We start from the raw sequence: 19365 nt of genomic DNA, 5'->3' as shown, positions 1-19365 counted from the left end.
ATTGAATGTTGATGCTATTAAAATGTAATAATTGAGTCACTTAATGCTGATTTTTATGAGAATAAAGTTCCTTTAATCTTCAAAATAGTGGGGGTTCTAATTCTTCTAAAATTTATGAACCTATTGATAGATACCCCTTTATGGGAAGAAATCGATTCTAGCAGTTTTGATCCATTGTGATAGTACAACGTAATCTCTTATAGAGCTGTAAGAGTGGATCATATATGGTCTGAAGAAAAATTGGATGATCCTTTGACAAAAGGACTAGCATGAGAAAAGGTTTGGAAAACCTTGAAAGGGATGAGACTAAAGCCCGTAGAAAACTGAGTCATTTGTGATAAAAACCCAACCTATAGACTGGAGATCCCAAGAAATAGGTTCAAAGTGATATGAGCGCAGTCTTGCTAATTTTAATTTGGAATATTATTCCATGTCCATCCCTAAGAAGCATGACATCCTGCAGCATTTTTAGGTTGAGAATTTTTCTCTTAGTAAGGTTTATACTCTATGTTGAGTGGTATATCTAGTTATAGGAATATCCTTGATAGTCTTACCTATGTGAATGTGGAAGTAAGGCCGCTTCCTATGAAATCTTGGGCAAGTTTCTAGAGCGTTCACTATACTGGAATATAAGCACAAGGCCGTAATGTGCTGGCTTTTTGAACTTCACCTTAATAAAGTTATATGTGTGGTGTTGTCAGAGATAGAGTTCAAAACTATAAGTTACTCTAGTATAATCTGGATCACTAACACTATGTACAGGTTCAAGTTGAGAAACACCTTTACTTATGCATAGCTTTATGATATGTTGCTTTATATATATATTTTTTAAATAAAAACAAGTGGGGGATTGTTGGAGCAATTATGTTTTTATTTAATAATATATATGTTTATATATTTATGTTTTTTTATTACCAATATTATATAAATAACGTTAGTTTTATTATCATTATTCTATGCATAACTGCCAATTGATTTTGGCTTTTCAATGAGATAAGGAGTTACAGCTTTTTTGAACATGCCATTGACTTTTCAATCAGATAAGGAGTTATCTCCTTTTAAGTTTGAAAAGATGGGATTCCTTCTCTGAATAGAGAAGAAGATCAAGTCTATTTACATAATTGATTTGGACGTTTTGATTTTGTCCGTTTTGTTTTCTTCTGCATTTGATACCCTACGGTTTTGTTTTGATTTCCTACAGTTTTGCACCCCAAATAACTCCTTTGTCTTTCTTAACAGTTTTTCCATTCCAACATCTCTTTCTTTACATAATATATATATTAGTCCCAAGTATCGCAGAGAAAGATATAAGAAAAAATACAAGTTTTACATATGTTGAGTTAATAGCAACATATTGAAAGGGTGTGAGTTCGAAGGTTCTTCCGGTGTGCAAGGAAGAATCTTATCAGAAGAAGAAGGTTCTTGGCTGTTTTATCCTGGGGACGACGTGGTGTTTGTGAAACTGCTTGCACACTTTGGGCAGAGCCGCGAAACATCTTGAAGAGAACGACTTAGTCCGCGACTCATCCCAATAATCATTCACCACTCAAGGCTTCTACATTTTTCGGGTAACTTCGTTCATTTCTATTTCAGTTTACAACATATTTCATAGCGTCCAAATCGGAACCAAAAACAAACAATATGACCTGATTTATTCATAAATTGACAAAGTTGTTGCTGCATATGTATTGCAAACAGGAATTCTAATAGTCCAATCCAAACATTCAGATTATCAAAGGCCCTCTGGGTTCTCAGAAGCAAATAGGTCAATCATCAATCTACTGCAAAATTAACTCTAGTAACCTAGTTCAAAAACCCTAAAATCCCAAATTCTAATTTAAAAACCCTAAAATCCCTATACCCGAAATTCAAATTAATAACAAACCCCTAATTCAAAATTACCTAAAGGGGGGGTGTATTTAATTGGGATTTTGAGGGATTTTAATTCTTTTAATGAATCTAGGGGTATTCAATTAGAATTTTAAGCAATTCTCTAAAATTCAAGGTGTATTCAATTAGAATTTTAAGATAGTTTATTAAAATCCATAGAAATCCGGGTATATTCAATTAGGATTTTAAAGAAGTTTATAACATTCTTGGTATATTCAATTAGAAATTAATTTTAAAGAATTTGAGAAAGTTGAAAAATTAGAGGGAAATGGAGAGATTTCGCAGTGTATTTTAAGCATCCACAAATCTCACATCTCCCCATGAGATTTCGAGGGAATTGAATCAAAATTTTATATGGAATATCTACAAATCAATTAAACTCCATATAAATCCATTAAAGTCTCTCAAATTCTCAATTGAATACACCCCTATAAATTTTAGAGGGATGATGGCTGGTAGCAGCGTCCTCGACGGCGGTGGTGTTGTCGAACATGAGAGAATCGAGCCGTCGTTCTAGGACTTGGGTTCTCTGGGATATCGTCGAGGAGGATAGCTGGATGGGTGGTGCCGTTGTCAATCGCGATGGCGGTAAGGTTGGATGGGTGATGTCGTCGAGATTCGAGAAGACGATGGAGATTGGAGTGAGTGACTCAAAATGACATCGAACTCAATAATATCCAACGGAATGAGGTTAGCTGGCATAACCTCATCCTTCACTAACACTGGGCACCTTGGGTACATCCAGCCCACCTGACATGTCTCGCCTCTAGGCATCGAAAACTCTAACTCAAACCTGAGAGGTGTGGGGTTAGGTTGCGTCAATTGAGCACATGTATGAGAAATAACTGAATGAGTAGCACCACAATCAATCAACACTCTAGCAAAGTGCAAAGGATATTTAACGTACCTATGATCAAATCTGGGTTATTCTAGGCATCATGCACTGTAAGGTTATGAATATGGCCCTAAGGCTGCTGCCGACCACCTCGACCTCTACTCGACTGTCCACTACGTCCAGGTGTACTACGGCCCTGACCAGTCTGTCTTGATGACCCTACACTGCTAGAAGCAACCTCCCTCTGCTGAGGCTATACTCCCGAATACCACTGCGATTCGTCGACTGGATAAGGAGGATATGGGGTATACCTTCCAGGGTATTGCTGATATCCGCTCTAGTAGGCACCCGAATAATACAGATCCTGAGGATACAGGTACGGCGCTGCTGAATAAAAAGCAACATGTCCCTGGTAATGATAAGTACCCCCACGACCTGTCTGACCATAGCCACTCGGCGCTGGAGCTTGCTGAATAGGAACTGGTGGTGGTAAAGAATGCATTTAGGGCCTCTGCTGACCCTGTGGACGATTTGTTGGCTGATGTCCAACCTGTCCACAAGTAAAACATCCTTGACTGCCCTGTCTACACTCGCCAAAGTGCCAACCATTACATCTCCGACAAAATAAAGCTCCTGAACCACCAGAACCGCCAGCATCTCGCTGCCTCTGAAAACGTGGGCCTCCAGCAAACCTACCACCTCTACGTTGGCCCATAGAATTCATGCCTCCACTGGACGAACTAAAGCTAGCCCCACTTCTCTTAAAACTCTGAGTTTTCCTAGGTCCCTGAGATGCTTGACCTTTACCTCTATCGTCTTTCTTTTAATTGTCATTCTTCTCTTCTTCATCACTTTCACTAGGCATATTCTCAGAATCCTCAATCCTCAACAAAATCTCGTAGAGATAAGTATCGCAAGGAGTAGTGATCGCCATAGAACGCCACTTCTTCTTAGTACCCAATCTGAAACGACGAAACATCTCAACCGGATTAGCAGCAACTCTCGGATGATAACGGGACAAATCAGTGAATCTTCTGTAGTACTCATTCGCCGTCAACTTCCCCTGCTTCAAATCAGTAAATTCTTGCTTCTTGCGATCAATATACTCAGGGGGAATAAACATTTTCCCAAACAACCATTTAAACATTTCCCAGTCAGTAGCTTTCTCTGGGGTCAAATGACGTACGTCATGTCCCCACCAGGATGCCGATTCTTTACCTAAGAACCATGAAGTCGTCTCTACCCACCTTTCAGAAGGAAGATTTCCTTGACTTTGCAACACTAGAAAGGTTTTTTCAATATGCTCAAGCCACCACTCAGCTTCCTCATAACCTTCATGACCCTCAAACTTATCCAGCTTTAGATTATACATGGTCTCTAGAGGATTCCTCTGAGGAAGGCGAAGCGTAGACTGAATTGCATGAGCTATAGCTTCCCCCAACTAAGCTATATCGGGGAAACTAGGCTCAGCTAATCGACATGGTTCTCGACGAGGCGGTATAGTTCTGACAGAAAACACCAAAAATAATTAGAATACTCACAAGTAATGCAGGACTGCCAAACCTAGGCTCTGATACCAAACTAACACACCCCTATAAAAAATTGGAGCGTGTTGGCCGTCACATGAGGGTGACGTAGCCAAGTGCACAATGCAGAAGCAAAAAAGTGAAAATATGAGAAAAATAAAGTCAACAAAATAATTTACAATAACAAGATCAGTGAGTGCTAATGACAAACACGGAAGGAAAATGTAAAGTAGAAGTTCAAGTATCCTAGGTGCAGTCCAGAATAAACAAACACTACACAAGTGATAACTAGAAAGTCCCACATGGAGGGTGCTTGTCAGAAATGCCTCGATGCCTCTTTCGTCACCCACGTCCTCGCTACTTAAAACCTGGAGGGGCACAAAACAGCAAATGTGAGTGGGCAAAAACAAAGTTTGTTTTTCAAACCATTCCAATATCAAGTACTAACCCCTCTCTGTAAAACTCGTATACTTTCTAGAAAATATTATATGTACTCATATATCAAATCATGCTAAAACGATAAAGCTCAAATATGCCATGCCAGAATATGCCATGTCAGAAATATCCAATCAAACAGTATAAGTATCAAGCAAGTGAGATAAAACAAATCATAATATGCCAGTGATATCAATACGTCAGCTGGGGTCACCTAAAGTGAACTGTACGGCTAAATCTATAGCTCATCAATCACTATCCTGCACACGAGTCGGAACCACCTAAGGTGGTCTGTACGACAGGCTGATGTATCTAATTACGCTTAGTGCTACGATCACATGAAGACTGTGTGATGTATCGCGAGTCACCTACGAGTCGAAACTACCTATAGTGGTCTGTATGACAGGCTGGCATCTGCCTTGGATCCAAGGTGAGCGTACAGTGTGGAAGGTGAACGATCATGTGAATGCTAGGCCCTACTCTGGCGGAGCACAATCATCGAGGTGCAGGAATATAAGCTATAACTCAATCTCATCAACACCACATCTATCACTAACAACATACTTACCTGACTTACCTGAGCATCCTTGAAACCAATGTATAACCAACATAATCACAATAATAATATCGACGATATTCGACATGGCATTTCAATTATAAAACCATTTAAAACGTAATTTCTGGAAAGATACCAATCAATATATATATATATATATATATATATTTACTGAAAACAAAAGCCCACTCACCAATACGTAGAAGGATCGTAAGCCCAGAGCCTCGCGTGGCTACGCTCGTCCTCCAGATAGTCTTCACCTATATGCGAAACAACTATAAAAACGTCAATTTAATGCACATAACCAACCTTAGATAATAACTTCTCATAATTGCCCAAATGGGGTGTTTGAATATATCAACGTGATCTACTCAATCCCACGAACATCCCCATATTTTAAAAATAATTTTCTAACCTCCCACGCGTCGACACGTGCCTAGCACGCATGTGAAACGCTAACGCCGTTAGGGAATATTCTCTGGAATATTCTGTTAAAACCCTAACAAACGTTAACGGCTGTTACCTGACGCCGTTAGAATATTCCGTTAACTTTGATGGAATATTTTCCTTCTTCTTCGGTGAGCCTCGCCGGTCGCCGCCATTGCAACTCGATTTCTCTCCGAAAAACTGGAAAAACTTCAAACCTTAATATCTTCTTCATTTCTCAACCAAATTCCATGAAATTGGTACCAAAATGAAGCTTACAACGAGTAGAACAAAACCTTACCACTTTGGGGACCCAAAACGAACGAAATCTCATCGGAAAAACTCACGATATTCCGACCAAACCTGCAACTCCTTGAAACTGGGCTTCCCAACATCCAAAACACTTCAAAAAAAGCTCCCTAGAACCTTAAAACTCACTGAAAGTTCCACGATCACGTGTGTTTGAACAGTGCACCAAAACTGGGTTCACAGGTTCTAGGGTTTTCGAATGTCTCATGTCGATTTAAGGGTATGGATGAGTTCCTGAGCTCACAAGGAACACAAAAGTAAACTCCTCGACGTCAATCCATGCGTGGAAAGTTGGCTTCGAAGTGCGTCCATACACTTGCAAAGGAAAGGGAATAAAATGGAAGAAAATTCGAGGAAGAGAGAAGAAAGAGAGGGTCCACGAGTGTGAGTGTGTGTGAGTGAGGTCCAAATGGCAGCCCACAAACAAAAACAATTCAAACACCACCCTACAACGCTAAATAACATCCATAGGTAAAATCATCATTTCACACTAACGGTACAAAAATCAGGACGGGTTGTCACACAAATGTTGGTAGCATGATTATAATCCCTAAGCTAATTAACATATATCTTTTGGCAGAGTATTTAACAGAAGTTCAATTTCAAGCAGTCATTTTTCTTGGATAGATTGTTGCGGAAAGAAATATTTGACAAAACAAATTAGTTCCTTACTTATATGAATGAATTGAGATGAAGAGGACTGCATCACGCAAAAACTAAATCATCTCAGTCTTTCAGGTCTCAAGTTTTTTTCCTTTTTTTTTCCTTCTCTTTTGTCTTCTTAGTGTTTGATTTCTTCCCCAACCCCCCCCCCCCCCCCCCCTTTCCCTCTCATCTTGCATTTTAATTTCAGATTATAGAAAATCTATTGTAGGGAGCGGATGGAAAAAAGCACGCCCTTCTTGTGAAACCTGGAGGAAGAGATAGGCGGAGCGGCATTTTGTTGCTTTGGATTCAACTATGTACGCTCTTTTTGAGTACTTTTTATGTTGGTTTTTTTAAACTGATAGATATATCGAGATATATATATAGGTATATATGAATTCCATCTTTTGTATGTTTTATTTTATTTCAATTTTGTATGGAACTGTTACGATTTCCTTATTGAAGAATAATTTGTACTAGATATTAGAATTCCAGGGTATATATGAATTGCTCACTGCATGAGAATCTTTTATTTTTCATAATTAATTTTGTTGATTCAATATTTTCATTTTAACATTCTATGTGGTTTTGGAGACTGCTTTTACAAAATTATGAGTTTATTTTGCCTAATAGCAAGACGTTTCATGAGAGCCAGTGGAGAGTGCTCATATAGGCTGCGATAAGGTAATTGCTTTAAGTTTACTAATTTTTATCATTTGGGTTTTTGTTTTGTTTTTTTTTTTTTTTTTGTTTTTTTTTTTTTTAGAAAAAGCCTTTTTCATTGTAGTTTTTTGTTTGTTTATGTTCTTGCAAATTTATGAATAAGGTTGGGTATTTCTTGCTGGTGATTATATGATTGAAGTCGGTTTTAACTGATTCATTTTTCGCCCTTGATGCCGGGCAGTTGATTTTGGGGTACAAAATATTGTTTTTTTAAGTGATCGAATCAAATTTAAAGAATAATCTTTTTTCTTCAATATCTATTAATGTGGCAATTACTTCTTCTTCTTTTTTCTTTTTCTTTTTTTTTTTTTTTTTTTAAACATTCTAACAAAGTTTTCCTTAGATATCTTCATAACAACAGGCCTAGATTCATCATTAACGGGTGAACTTGAAATCATGGCACGTATGCTCTAAATAGTTTAATTTTCAATTTTTGTATGTACATTTTGGCTTTAAAGTTTTCTTATTTTATTTATTTATTTATTTATTATTTTTATAATTTAAGTTTCGGTTTTCATTTTCGTATCTCTATTAGCTTAATTTCTTTCGTTTTAGGGGCTCAAAAACCGATTGAGAATGACACAAGTTGAGACAATTTGGGTACAAACTCAAGTGCAAACAATAAAATTGTTCAGGTATATGTCTTACAATTGTGTTTTTAAGTAATTGCATTTAGAGTTCTAATATTTGGTTTATTGGAACTTATTTAAATTGCTGAGTGCTTTATCTTCTTCTTCATTTGATAGCTTTATGAGTTCCTTACGCCTTCTTTTTACGTTCTTATTTCAGAGAACTTTGTATATTTGGTTGTATTCTTAAAAGAATTTTCTTGCTTTACTCTTTGTACATATATATCATGGAACTAGAACGAAGTATGCCTACATGCAGTTTGGTTTCAGTGCATTTTACCCACCAAAATAAGAAAAGAGAATAAGTGGCATGGAGTTTCTTTTTTCTTATGGACAAAATTTCAGCTATGTATATTATGTTGATGCAAGAGAAGTTGCTTTTTTTTGGGTGTTACTGGCTGGTGGAAATCAAACTATTTTTTTGAAGTGTCCACCAATAAGATTTGATTGCACACATAATGTTTTTGCCTCACCTATTATTTTGTAGTGTCATAAAACAATATGCTTATAGATGCATACTTCTGTAAGTTATCAAGACAGAGAAATTTTCTTTTTATTCTTGGTTCGCGTTAAATGTAATACAAGTGTATATATGTACCATGATTTTTATTCTGTTTAGAAATATACTACTGTATATATGTACCATGATTTTTATTCTGTTTAGAAATATACAACTATCGCATCCCTATTTACCAATTTATTATTGCATAAGAGTACAAAATATTGCAAAGTAACTTCTATTCAACGCTGTCCAACACAATAGTAAAATAAATCGTCTCTTAACATTGTATTTCTAAGTCTAATCCTAAGGTAAACCAAAAAAAAAAAAAAAAAAAAAAAAAAATAGTGCAAGAGCGCGTGTAGAAAGACTAGATAATTTGGTGTGTCTTTGTCACCAAAAAAAATTCTTTCCAATTCTTTCCCCTGTTAGTTCTTTTATACTGACATATTTCTTGCTTACATGATTGTGCTTACTACTTCTCAACAGAAGGTAAAAAAAAAAACACACGTTGAAGGTATATATTAAAAAGATAGGAGGAAAGATGGATGTTGGCCTCTCACAAATTCAAAATCAAAAGCTTCAAAATGGCCCTCACATGCACAAAATATAAATAAGCACTTAAGAAATAAGGAAAAATAAATAAAGCAACACATTTTCAGGGGCTGATAAAGAAATCTCTCACATGCACAATACATTGAAAATATATCTTCACAATTAGAATGAAAAAAAACTAACTCAAGACATCCTTAGCAATGAGATTCTATTTATTTTCAGTAATCAATTCCAAATTAAAATAAGATCTAAATTAACAAATTCTTGGGGCGCGTAGCGCCCGTGATCCAAAAATACATCTCGCATGCGCGTGAGCGTGTGCAAAGAGGCTAGTAAAAGTTAACACTTGCATATTTCATGTTATTGGAATGGAAAATTGTGGTAACAGTGAATACATTCCGTGTAAGTCCTCCTAGACTTTCGGCAGTTAATTCAGTTTTAGATTTTACTTCGTGTGCCTTATGTCCCCAAATCTAAAAAAAAATCATGGGTTTGAATTCTTTGATAATCCAACTTACAAAGTAGTTAATTTGGTTTTTTAAACACTCTTCACCGTTTAATTTTTTAAAATTTACTTTTATCATTCATTTTTCAAACCATTTAGTATTTCATGGTCCGAAAATATAATTGCAAACAAATTCTTTTACTTTTAACGCTTTGACTAACCTCACCTTGAATTTGATCGAACAAAAATTAAAGAACGATCTAGACACAGCGGAAGAGAGAATTACAAATATACCCCTCTTCGGGGAGAAAACTCGAAGCTCACACGTGTCCGACAAAGACGAACTGCACGTTGTCAGAAACCTCCAGAAAACTCCAGTGTTAGATGGCGCGGGAAACATCTCGAAACACAAAGCCTTAGATTTTTCCCGTTGATTTGCATTTCTAGCCCTTCCTATATAAATTACTCGACTCCTTTCTCCCCCAAACACAGATTTTGAATTTCAGAAAGCGAAGGCCGAAAGAAAACCAGACTACAAAAGCTTCCATTTTTCTAATTTTCGGGTTTGTGGACCGATTCGCTCCGATAACTTTGTCATTCGGATTGTGGAACGGCAATTGGCTGTTTGAATTTTCTCAAGAAAATAAACTGTAAGTTCTTCTTCTCTTCTTTCTTCTCCTTGTGATTTTGCATTTTACTTTGTTTCTGCAATGATGTGAGATTATCTGAGAGAAGATTTAGATGAATAGTGATAACTCGGGAAAAAAGATTTCTACTTTTTGTGAATTTTGAGTGAAGATTGAAAACCCAGAAATCAAAATTTGGACTTTTTACGAATTTTGATTCGAATCTTCTGATTTGGATTGTCTTAGAAAAACCCATTAATCTGAATGCAAACTTTTTACTTTGTATGCTTTCTCTCTCTAAATCTGGAATTTCTATAATCTTTGGTATGCATCTTCTTATTTACTATGTCCTAATTTATGAGTTTGAATTTAAGGTACGGTTTGGAAATTTGGAATTAAAAGTTCATTAATTTGAATTTAGTGCTTTGTTAGTCATAGAACATTAGTTTGAATGCGATTACCGTTTGGCGCTTGTTTGTTCTTTTTTCTGCTATGGTTTAGACTTTTAGAAATTCAAGTTCTAAGCATTTTCTCGTTCCTTTTATGTCAACAGATTTAACAAGTGCTTTTGGTGTTGCTTAAACACTTTTTGGAGAATTCCTTTTCGTCTTTGTGTGTATAAATTTGGTGAATAATGATGCCATTATACGGATACATGGATTCAAACCCCTACCAAAGAAACCAAACTTTCTCTTTCCCTCAGTATCATAATCCGGGTTTCGGGTCCAATCCGTCCATGGTATGGGAGCCTTGGCCCTATGGCGGAAACTATGGCTACCCAATGCCTTGCCATTCTTGCTGTAACCATAATCTCAGACCCTCTTATCCTCATCCTTCGATGCCATCACCGCAACACTTTTATGGGGGTTATCCTGTTCCGCATCCCGAGGCTTACCCTGTTCCCTATGTGCCGCCGCCTCCTCATTATTCCATGGAGATTCCTAAATATGAGTATGATAAGATGGTGCCTCGAAATTATCACTGCTGTGGGTGTCCTAATCATGTTTGCCAGCAGAATATAGATAAGGGTGTGAAGATTGAAGAACAAGGATCGGATGTTGTTGACAAGAAGGCAGATTTGGTTCCGGTTCATATGAACAACAACCATTATCCAACTTTGTGGTTTCCACCGGTTTCCATGAATGGTAGAGAGCAAAGCAAGGTTTCTGAACCGGAGGCCGTAGAGGAAACAAAAATTTCAACTGATTCTAAGCCTCCAGAGGGTTTGAAGTCTCAGGGAGATCAAAGGCATATTTGGCTCCCTTTTGATCTGAATGACATTGGGGCTTCGATGCAAGGAGGAAATAGAGAGCCACGTCAAGAACAGCAGGTGGAGGATAAAAAGAAGGAATTCCCATTTCCAATTTTCTGGATGCCACCTTATCAGGAGGCTGGAAAGAAGGACAAGGATGTGAATGCTTCTCGTGATCACAAGACCGAGGATGAAAAGAAGCAAATCCCATTTCCATTCTTCTTGTTTCCTTACGGAAACAAGCAGGAGGAAGTTCAAAAGGAGGGCAACAGGGAGGTGAATTCTGCACCGAAGGTTGTTCCAATGAACAGTACTGAGGGTGGTGTCACAAAGGAGGCTGGTACAAATGAAGAGAAACCTGCTGGTCAGGGTGCTGAGGAGAGGAAGGAAAACACTGCTAACGTGAAAAGCATAGTTGTGAAGCAAATGGATCCACATAAGGAGGAAAAGAACTCTGAAGACGAGGAGAGAAGAGAAAGGAGTGTCCCTGTGAAACAAGTGGAAGAGAACGTGGGGAACAAACCTTCTGGTACGAGTGTTAAGAGACAGTCCTCTTCCCCTAAAAAGTCATCTGAGCTACCTCCCGTCTGTCTGAGAGTTGATCCATTGCCGAGGAAGAAGAAGGCCAATGGCAGTTCACGGTCTCCTAGTCCTCCTGCTCAAAAAGGACACAAAAAAGAAGTGGAGCCATCCATAAAGGAGAAGGCTACAGAGGTGGTGGATAGGACAATCAGCGAGAACAAAGATCCGATGCATGCATCCAAGATTCCTACTAATTCTAAAGAGGATGTTTCTAGGAATTCAACTGTTCGGGAATCTGAGAAGGATGGAGATAGATGTCAGACCAACAAGGATGAAGAAGCACAAAAGGTAGCAGATGCAAAATCTGAGGAGACTAATAAGCCTACGGAGGCAACCAAATCAGTTGCTGATGGAAAACTTGAGAGGACATTGTCAGATATAGAGGCAGCTGTGCTTATTCAATCTGCCTTTCGTGGGTTTGAGGTCAGGAGGTGGGAACCATCGAAGAAACTAAAGCAAATAGCTGACATTCGTGAGCAGGTTGCTGATATTCGTAATCGTATCTCCACTTTGGAGACTTCTGATCTCCAGAAAGATGACAAGCAGAGAGTAATAATTGGGGAGACAATCATGAGACTCCTCCTCAAGTTGGATACCATTCAGGTATGTACTTAACTGGTTGAATTAAAAACCCTTGTGCACGCACACGCGCGCACTCGCAAACACGTGCAGAAATGGACAGATTTGCGAACCCTCAACCCTCATGTTATAGTGTTCGTTTAAAAGTAATTGATGTATGTAGTTTATGCTTAGATGATTCTCCGTCTTAGCAATGAAAGAGGCACCTGAATCTAAAAGTTTCTGGATTGTGGGATTTGTTTTAAAACTATGCTGATGTGGCTGCTTATTTGGTGGTCGTTCAACAGGGTTTGCTTCCAAGCCTCAGAGACATTAGAAGATCCTTGGCAAGGGAGCTCGTAGTTCTGCAGGAAAAGCTTGACGAGTTTAACGCTAAGAAGTCTCAAAATCCGACACAGGAGGTATCCACTGTTGAGCATATGGAAGAGCTCGGTGTGAACACCAACAACGGTAACTGCATGCTTGAGCAGCAAAGAGAGGACGTGACTGGACTTGGTGAAGGATTGCCTGATGGTGTCAGTGATAGCAGTCATCATGGTACAGACCATTGTCAAGGGGAAGTGCTTCAGAATGTTGAACCTGAGCCCGGTTTGAGAGCCGAGGAACCAGGCCATTGTAATCATAGAGAGTTGCACGCCACAGCAGAGGATGGTGATCAAGAGCAACAGGTGGAAAGTTGCTTAAAGTCTGAAGATAATGGTTCTGTGCCCATTGTGGAAACAAAAGATGATGTGGTTGGTGAACAGTCTACTGGAGATATGGCGGTGGGAGATGCAGAAATGAAGAATGGTTTTACTCAGCCTGGGCAATGCGGTGAAGCATCATCTCTTGTAGAAGGAAACCATACTCTGACAGGAAACTCTTCCAAAGCTGTTAATATAAATGTAGAGACAAGAGAACCTGGAGAGTTGCCTCGAGGAGTAACTGATGACGAACCTGCCATTTTGGAGCCTGGAAAGGATGAACAAGTGGAAGTGTTGCTGGATGTGACTCCACCAAATGCTTGTGCTTGTGTGATGGAAAAGGACTTAGAGATGCAAGAGATAGCAGAACTGTCACGGGGCATGATTGATGAGTACAATGCACTTACCGAATCTACCATTTTGGAGCCTGGCATGATTGATGAGCATAATGCACTTAACGAATCTACCATTTTGGAGCCTGAAATCGTTGAACAAGTAGAACTGTTGCCAGATGTAACTTCATCAAATGCTTGTGCTTATGTGACGGAAAAGGAAGCAGAGATGCAAGATCTAGCAGAACTGCCACGGGGTATGACTGATGAGCACAATGCACTTAATGAGTCCAAGGAAATTGAAGAAGTCGAAGTAGTGAAGGAAGATGATTCCCTACAAAGTGGAGAAGAACATCATGTGGCATTTGATGTAACTTCACAACCGGATGGAACTTCAAATAGGGATCAATTAGAGCAACGACGAGAGGGAGCAGGGGAGGAGCAATCTGTTGTCCGTTTAGAGCAGCAGGTAGAGATTGGATCTCAAGAGGATGAAGGACGCCCTTCAGATTCAGTGCTTGATTTAGAGGTAGAGCTCCAGCCACAAGAACAAGTCCGCAAAGATGATCATCTTCCACTGGCCTCCGATTCAATTGAAACCCAAGCACTGAGCTTACCTGTTCAGACCGAATCTCATGATGTGCACGAAGATGGACCCTTGGACATAATTCATGATCATCATTTGGGCCGGCCTATTGAGGACGAAGTGCCAATTGAGAGAAATACAAGAGACTCTGAGCACCTGCGAGCAGAAACAGTTATAGAGGATACAAAGATGCAGGAGATCAACCTCAAATGCGAGGACAACAAGAATGCACCGCCTAATGTTGCTGAAATTGTTGCGGAGGACGTCTTCGGTGAGACACAATCCACTCCAGTGCAGAAGAGTGAATCATTGCTTGAGAAACAAGTAGCAATCGAGGCATCCTCCATTGATGGAGATGTCACGGAACTCGAAAGTGGTAGAAAGCTGATTGAAGAGAACGAGAAACTCAGGGCAATGATGCAGAAGTTCATGGATGCCGGAAATGAACAGCTACAAGCTATATCAAACCTGACCGGCAGAGTGAAAGACTTGGAGAAAAAGTTGGCTAGGAAGAAGAAAGTAAGGGGTAGAAGGTTACCTTCTCGTGCCAGACCATCAAACAATCGTTCCAAGGACATGGATGCTGGTGTTGCAATTTGAAAAGTTCATATCTCAATTGAATGAATGTAAGCAGTTGTAATCTGGGCTTTGGTTTGAGTATATGTGTATCTATAATGTGTGAATTTGTATTTACCTTTTTTCAATTTTACAGAAAAATAAAGGACTGTTTCGGTATATATTTTCCATCTTGCATAGTAAAACGAAGCCACCAAATTCCAGGTGATAATGCTTGTATACGTACCAAAGTAATGTTAGGAATAATTGAGGTCCGGTATTATTTTGGTAAATAAATCTCACCACCCGTCATTCGTACAAGAATAACTTGAACTTTCTATAACATAATCATTTGTGAGACAGGTGGAGCCTCCTCCAACATAATGTCTATATTTTAGCCAAAACATGTTTTCGCAACGTTCGACTTTCCTTTATTTATTTTTAATTTGGAAAATTTGAAATAGGTCTAATTTTATAGATCATCTTTTAAAATAAGTTTAATTTTTAGTGGCTTTTAACTTTTGAAATAGATTCAATTTTTAGTTACTTTGGACCCATATCAAAAAATTCCTTTTTAATTTGCATCAAATTAATACAGTGATTGTTGTTTGCATCCAATGCATACATGTGTGTGTGTATGTATGTTTATAACCAGACTTAGGAATAGGATATAGTTTTGTATACACTTGGGAAATTAAACAAATACAATGAAATCACGGCGACAAATTAATCAAACTAGCTAGAGCCTAGGGCCTAGATAGCCGGTGGAGGGCTGATTTGGCTAATAAGTTGGGCCCGTCTCGGAGGAGTGGGCGGAGCTTTTTCCCTCAGTTTCCTTGGCATCGGAGCTGCAGCCAATTAAAATTATGAGTACCATGTATCATCGTTAATTGGAGATGACAGAAAAAACAGCAACAATTTGCATCCCGTCTTTCTGCATGTAATTTTCCGCCTTTTATTGTAGTGTCCGTTTAATAACCCTTTCGTTTTTCTGTCCTTTAATTAGAGATATATAAAGCGAGCAATTTGTTCATGCACGTAAATTACAATTAGAAGAACTGAACAAACCTGCTTGAACATGAGCTGATTGCATGGACAAGAACGAAGCAGTGATCAGCATGAGCAGCGTGAGAACACGGAGCAAAAACCACAAGTTCATCGTCGATTGATGAGCGTTGTATCTTTGAGTTTAACTTCTCACTTTAAGGATGTTGGTCTGCTTCCCATATTTATAATTAACATGCTGGGAATGTCAAATTAGTTAAGTAATGTGGTGTGCGTGTGTGTGTGTGTGTGTGTGTGTGTGTGTGTGTGTGTACACAGACAGAGATTATCAAGCAAATAATTAATAGCAGTAGATTAAGACCGTCGTTGGATATTTTGACCTTGACTTCAACTTTGAACTAGCACTGCTATCAAGTTATGTCAATGCTAATTAAGTAATGTGTGTTTTAGCCGCTAGGCTGTTGTTCGCTGGCTATTTCCGTAGGTGCCAAGTTCTTCGGGTCGAAATTCGGGTGGGTTCGAGGACGGACTCAGATCCAGGAGATACATGGATTCATGGTTCACCCTGATTCAGGAATTCACTATGTCAAAATTAAATGAGGGAAAGAATGTTATAGTCCAACTTAGGATTAGAACGAAAAAAACGTAATGTAACACTGACATTCTATTCGAGGCATTCTCCATTGATGGAGATGTTACAGAACTCTGAAAGTGGTACAAAGCTGATTGAAGAGAACGAGAAACGTAGGGCAATCACGCTGAAGTTCATTGAAGTCAGAAATGAACAACAACGAGCTATATCTAACTCGTCTGGCCAGAGTAATGTATTGTTCGTACACTTTATAATGTTCTTTTTATCCGATATCTGACATAATCCAACAACTCTTGTTTACGAGACAGTACTTAAAAGTCTGTTTGTCATAACGTAGTCACGCGTGAGATCTGTTAAGTGTATAAGTGAATGGTTGATATTAGGACATGTGTCACTTAATACTACAATAGTATATTAGATTGCTATAACTGTAAGTAGTTAATATAGTTAAGGATTGTATTGTACTGCTGTGAGTATAAAGCTTCACATGAATCATTGTAAACTTGATCATTAAGAAATACTGAATTCCTATTTCTCTCTCTCTAAAACTCTGCTTCTGCTTCTACATTTCTTCATATCAACAAGATCGAGTTTAGAGCCTCTTCCAACATAACTTATATATCTCGGCCAAAACCCGTTTTGGTCCATCTAGTTTTCACAATGTTCCACTTTCCTTCACGATTTTCAATACGCGTCAAATTCAGTCACTATGGTTTGCAAACCGACTATATAAATCTGTAGTTTCCATCAAATATATACGTATACGTATATGTATATGTCTGTTGTATTGTAATGGGACTCGCAGTAGGCTATAATTTTGTATATAGAACTGAACAAACAATTAACCAAACTGAGTAACACGACAAACAATTAACCAAACTAGCAGCTGGAGCCTTGATGCTAATAGCTTATTAGCACATTTTACTCATCCGGCGGAGTTTGTCTAATAAGTGTGGCATATAACAACCTTAATTAGAGATAAACAGAGAAAACATGCAACAACTAGTGCATGTTTTCCTTTTTAAAGGGACCAATCAGTTCATGCATGTTAATTATAATTAGAAATTTAGAACTGATTTCATATAGTGGACAAATAAAATGGGAAGCGCTCGAAACTTCCAATCTCTTAAATTAATGTAACTGTTTCATAATATAAATAATATCGTTTGTTAAAAAATAAATAAAATAATATACCACTTCCCTTATAAAAAAAAATCAAACTTGCTTAATAAAAAAAGAATTGTCATTGCTCACTCTTCATGTTTTAATGTAAATAATATTGTTTGTTAAAAAAAATAAACGACTGCCACTAGAAGGTAAATTGAAAGCAAAAGGGTTAATAATAGAATAACCATCCAAGTTCCAACTAATTAACCCCACTGGTTTTTACTCTCCACCGTATAAATTTGATGCATCATCCACCCTGTAACCACTGCAACTTGACAGCCCGGCAAAACCCAAGCCATCCGCTTCATTTTTTACTCAACACGAATATTCCCCCCGACTATTCCGGACCCGTCAATTTCCCCATAACTCTTCGTTTTTTTTTTTTTTTTTTTACTCCACCCCACCCGCCGCCCTCCTCTCCCTCTCGCCTCTCCCCTCTCCATCCACCGGCAAGCCATGCGCTGACGACCTTCACGTTCTTGAATCTCATCAAGGCCGTCCGTTTTCTCTTTTCCTTCTTTCTCGATCGATTCTCGGCCCTCCGATTCCCCCTGAGAACCGACAACGATGATGATGAAGAAAGAAAACGGAGACGATCACGTGCACTTCTTGGAGATCAACCTCATCTCCGCCCAGGGCCTCAAGCCTCCCTCCGCCGCCCTCCGACGCATGCAGACCTACGCCCTCGCCTGGGTCGACTCCGCCCACAAGATCCGCTCCCGGGTCGACAAGATCGGCGGCGAGAACCCGACGTGGAACGATCGGTTTCTCTTCAAGGTCCCGTCCGCATTTCTCTCAAGCGAGACCTCCCAGGTCTCCATCCAGATCTACGCCGTCGGCTGCTTCAGCGATCACCTCATCGGCACCGTCCGACTTCTCATCAACAACTTTCTCGACGTCGCGTCCAAGGTTCCGTCGTTTACGGCCATCCAGATTCGGAGACCTTCTGGAAGATTCCAAGGCGTGTTGAATGTGGCCGCGATGGTGATCGACGGCTCGTACCTGGCCCCGGCCGTGAGCGAGTTGTCTGCGGTCGGGTACCGCGACCTGATGGGAAAGGGAGAAAGCTTCCGGCGCCGGCGACGCGACAGCATGAAGAGCAAATCGAGTGATTACTCCGGCGATTCGAAGGAAAACTCTTTCACTGAGTCGGCGGAGAACTCAGACGTCGGCGGGTCGGCGGCATCATCTCCGGCGACGCCGTTACCGCCTCTGAAGGAGTTGAACACGATCACCGAATTGGCGGGAACAACAAGGCAGGTGTTGAAGGCTCGTCCAACGGACGGCTCGCGTTTCCTGTGCTGCTTGCTGACGCAGAGGAAGATTCAATACAGTCCGTCGGATGAGAACGCAGATGGGGCCCACAGCAGAGAAAGGTAAAAAGAAAGAGTAGAACGGTAAAAGAGTCAAAAAAGTTTGACGAGCGTGGAGGTTATTCGTGTGAATAATGCCGGTGGAGGGATGGAGATTAAAACGGTAATGAGAGAGGATTAAGAGTAAGAGAGTGCAAATTACGGATTAATGAGGAGTTTGATTACGAGTAGCCAGAGTTTAGTTTCTTCTTGATTCTAAAATAATAATGTAGGAATCAGGCAGGCACCGGAGATTGTTGGCTTCTATTAAGCATGTAATTTTGCTTTTTGTGCAATTAGTCATGCAATAATCTCATCAAATTTTCCTCTAATTTTGACGTGTTTTAATGACAAATCAAGTGGTGGACTTTGCACATTTTTCATTTCTTTTGAAATTGGAATTTTGTTTTTTGTGCATTATGGCGGTAATAATTTTATTTGTAGTGCATTTATTGTTGAGTTTAGCAATTATCGTGGTGAACTTGAGCTAAGTGAGAAATTTTTACCGTTGTGACATATGTGACATTATGTAAAAAGAACATGATTGTAGTAAATTTGTGTAGTTAAAGCTGATTTCAACT

At 39.1% G+C, this 19365-nt stretch overlaps 2 protein-coding genes and 1 pseudogene across 2 annotated transcripts; 2 read left to right on the top strand and 1 right to left on the bottom strand.

Annotated features, from left to right (window-relative positions):
- Nucleotides 1-3227: 3227 nt before the first annotated feature.
- On the bottom strand, nucleotides 3228-4097 carry LOC148699136 (uncharacterized; annotated as a pseudogene).
- A 5711-nt stretch (nucleotides 4098-9808) lies between these two features.
- BAG6 (BCL-2-associated athanogene 6) lies at nucleotides 9809-14850 on the top strand. The gene is made up of 3 exons (XM_068459766.2): nucleotides 9809-10123; nucleotides 10653-12536; nucleotides 12800-14850. The coding sequence occupies exons 2-3, from the start codon at nucleotides 10734-10736 to the stop codon at nucleotides 14711-14713; spliced, it is 3717 nt and encodes a 1238-aa protein (XP_068315867.2). The 5' UTR covers nucleotides 9809-10123; nucleotides 10653-10733; the 3' UTR covers nucleotides 14714-14850.
- Nucleotides 14851-17698: 2848 nt separating this feature from the next.
- Nucleotides 17699-19160, top strand: LOC137721572 (uncharacterized). Its single transcript, XM_068460665.2, has one exon. It carries the CDS (start codon nucleotides 18000-18002, stop codon nucleotides 18810-18812), a length of 813 nt encoding a protein of 270 aa, XP_068316766.2. The 5' UTR covers nucleotides 17699-17999; the 3' UTR covers nucleotides 18813-19160.
- Nucleotides 19161-19365: the final 205 nt, after the last annotated feature.

The sequence above is a fragment of the Pyrus communis genome, chromosome 1 (assembly GCF_041283825.1).
Source record: "Pyrus communis isolate YQ-2024b chromosome 1, ASM4128382v1, whole genome shotgun sequence".
In the NCBI taxonomy this organism is placed as follows: domain Eukaryota; kingdom Viridiplantae; phylum Streptophyta; class Magnoliopsida; order Rosales; family Rosaceae; genus Pyrus; species Pyrus communis.
Note: the sequence above shows the minus strand (reverse complement) of the source record. Positions and strands in the feature narration are given on the sequence as shown.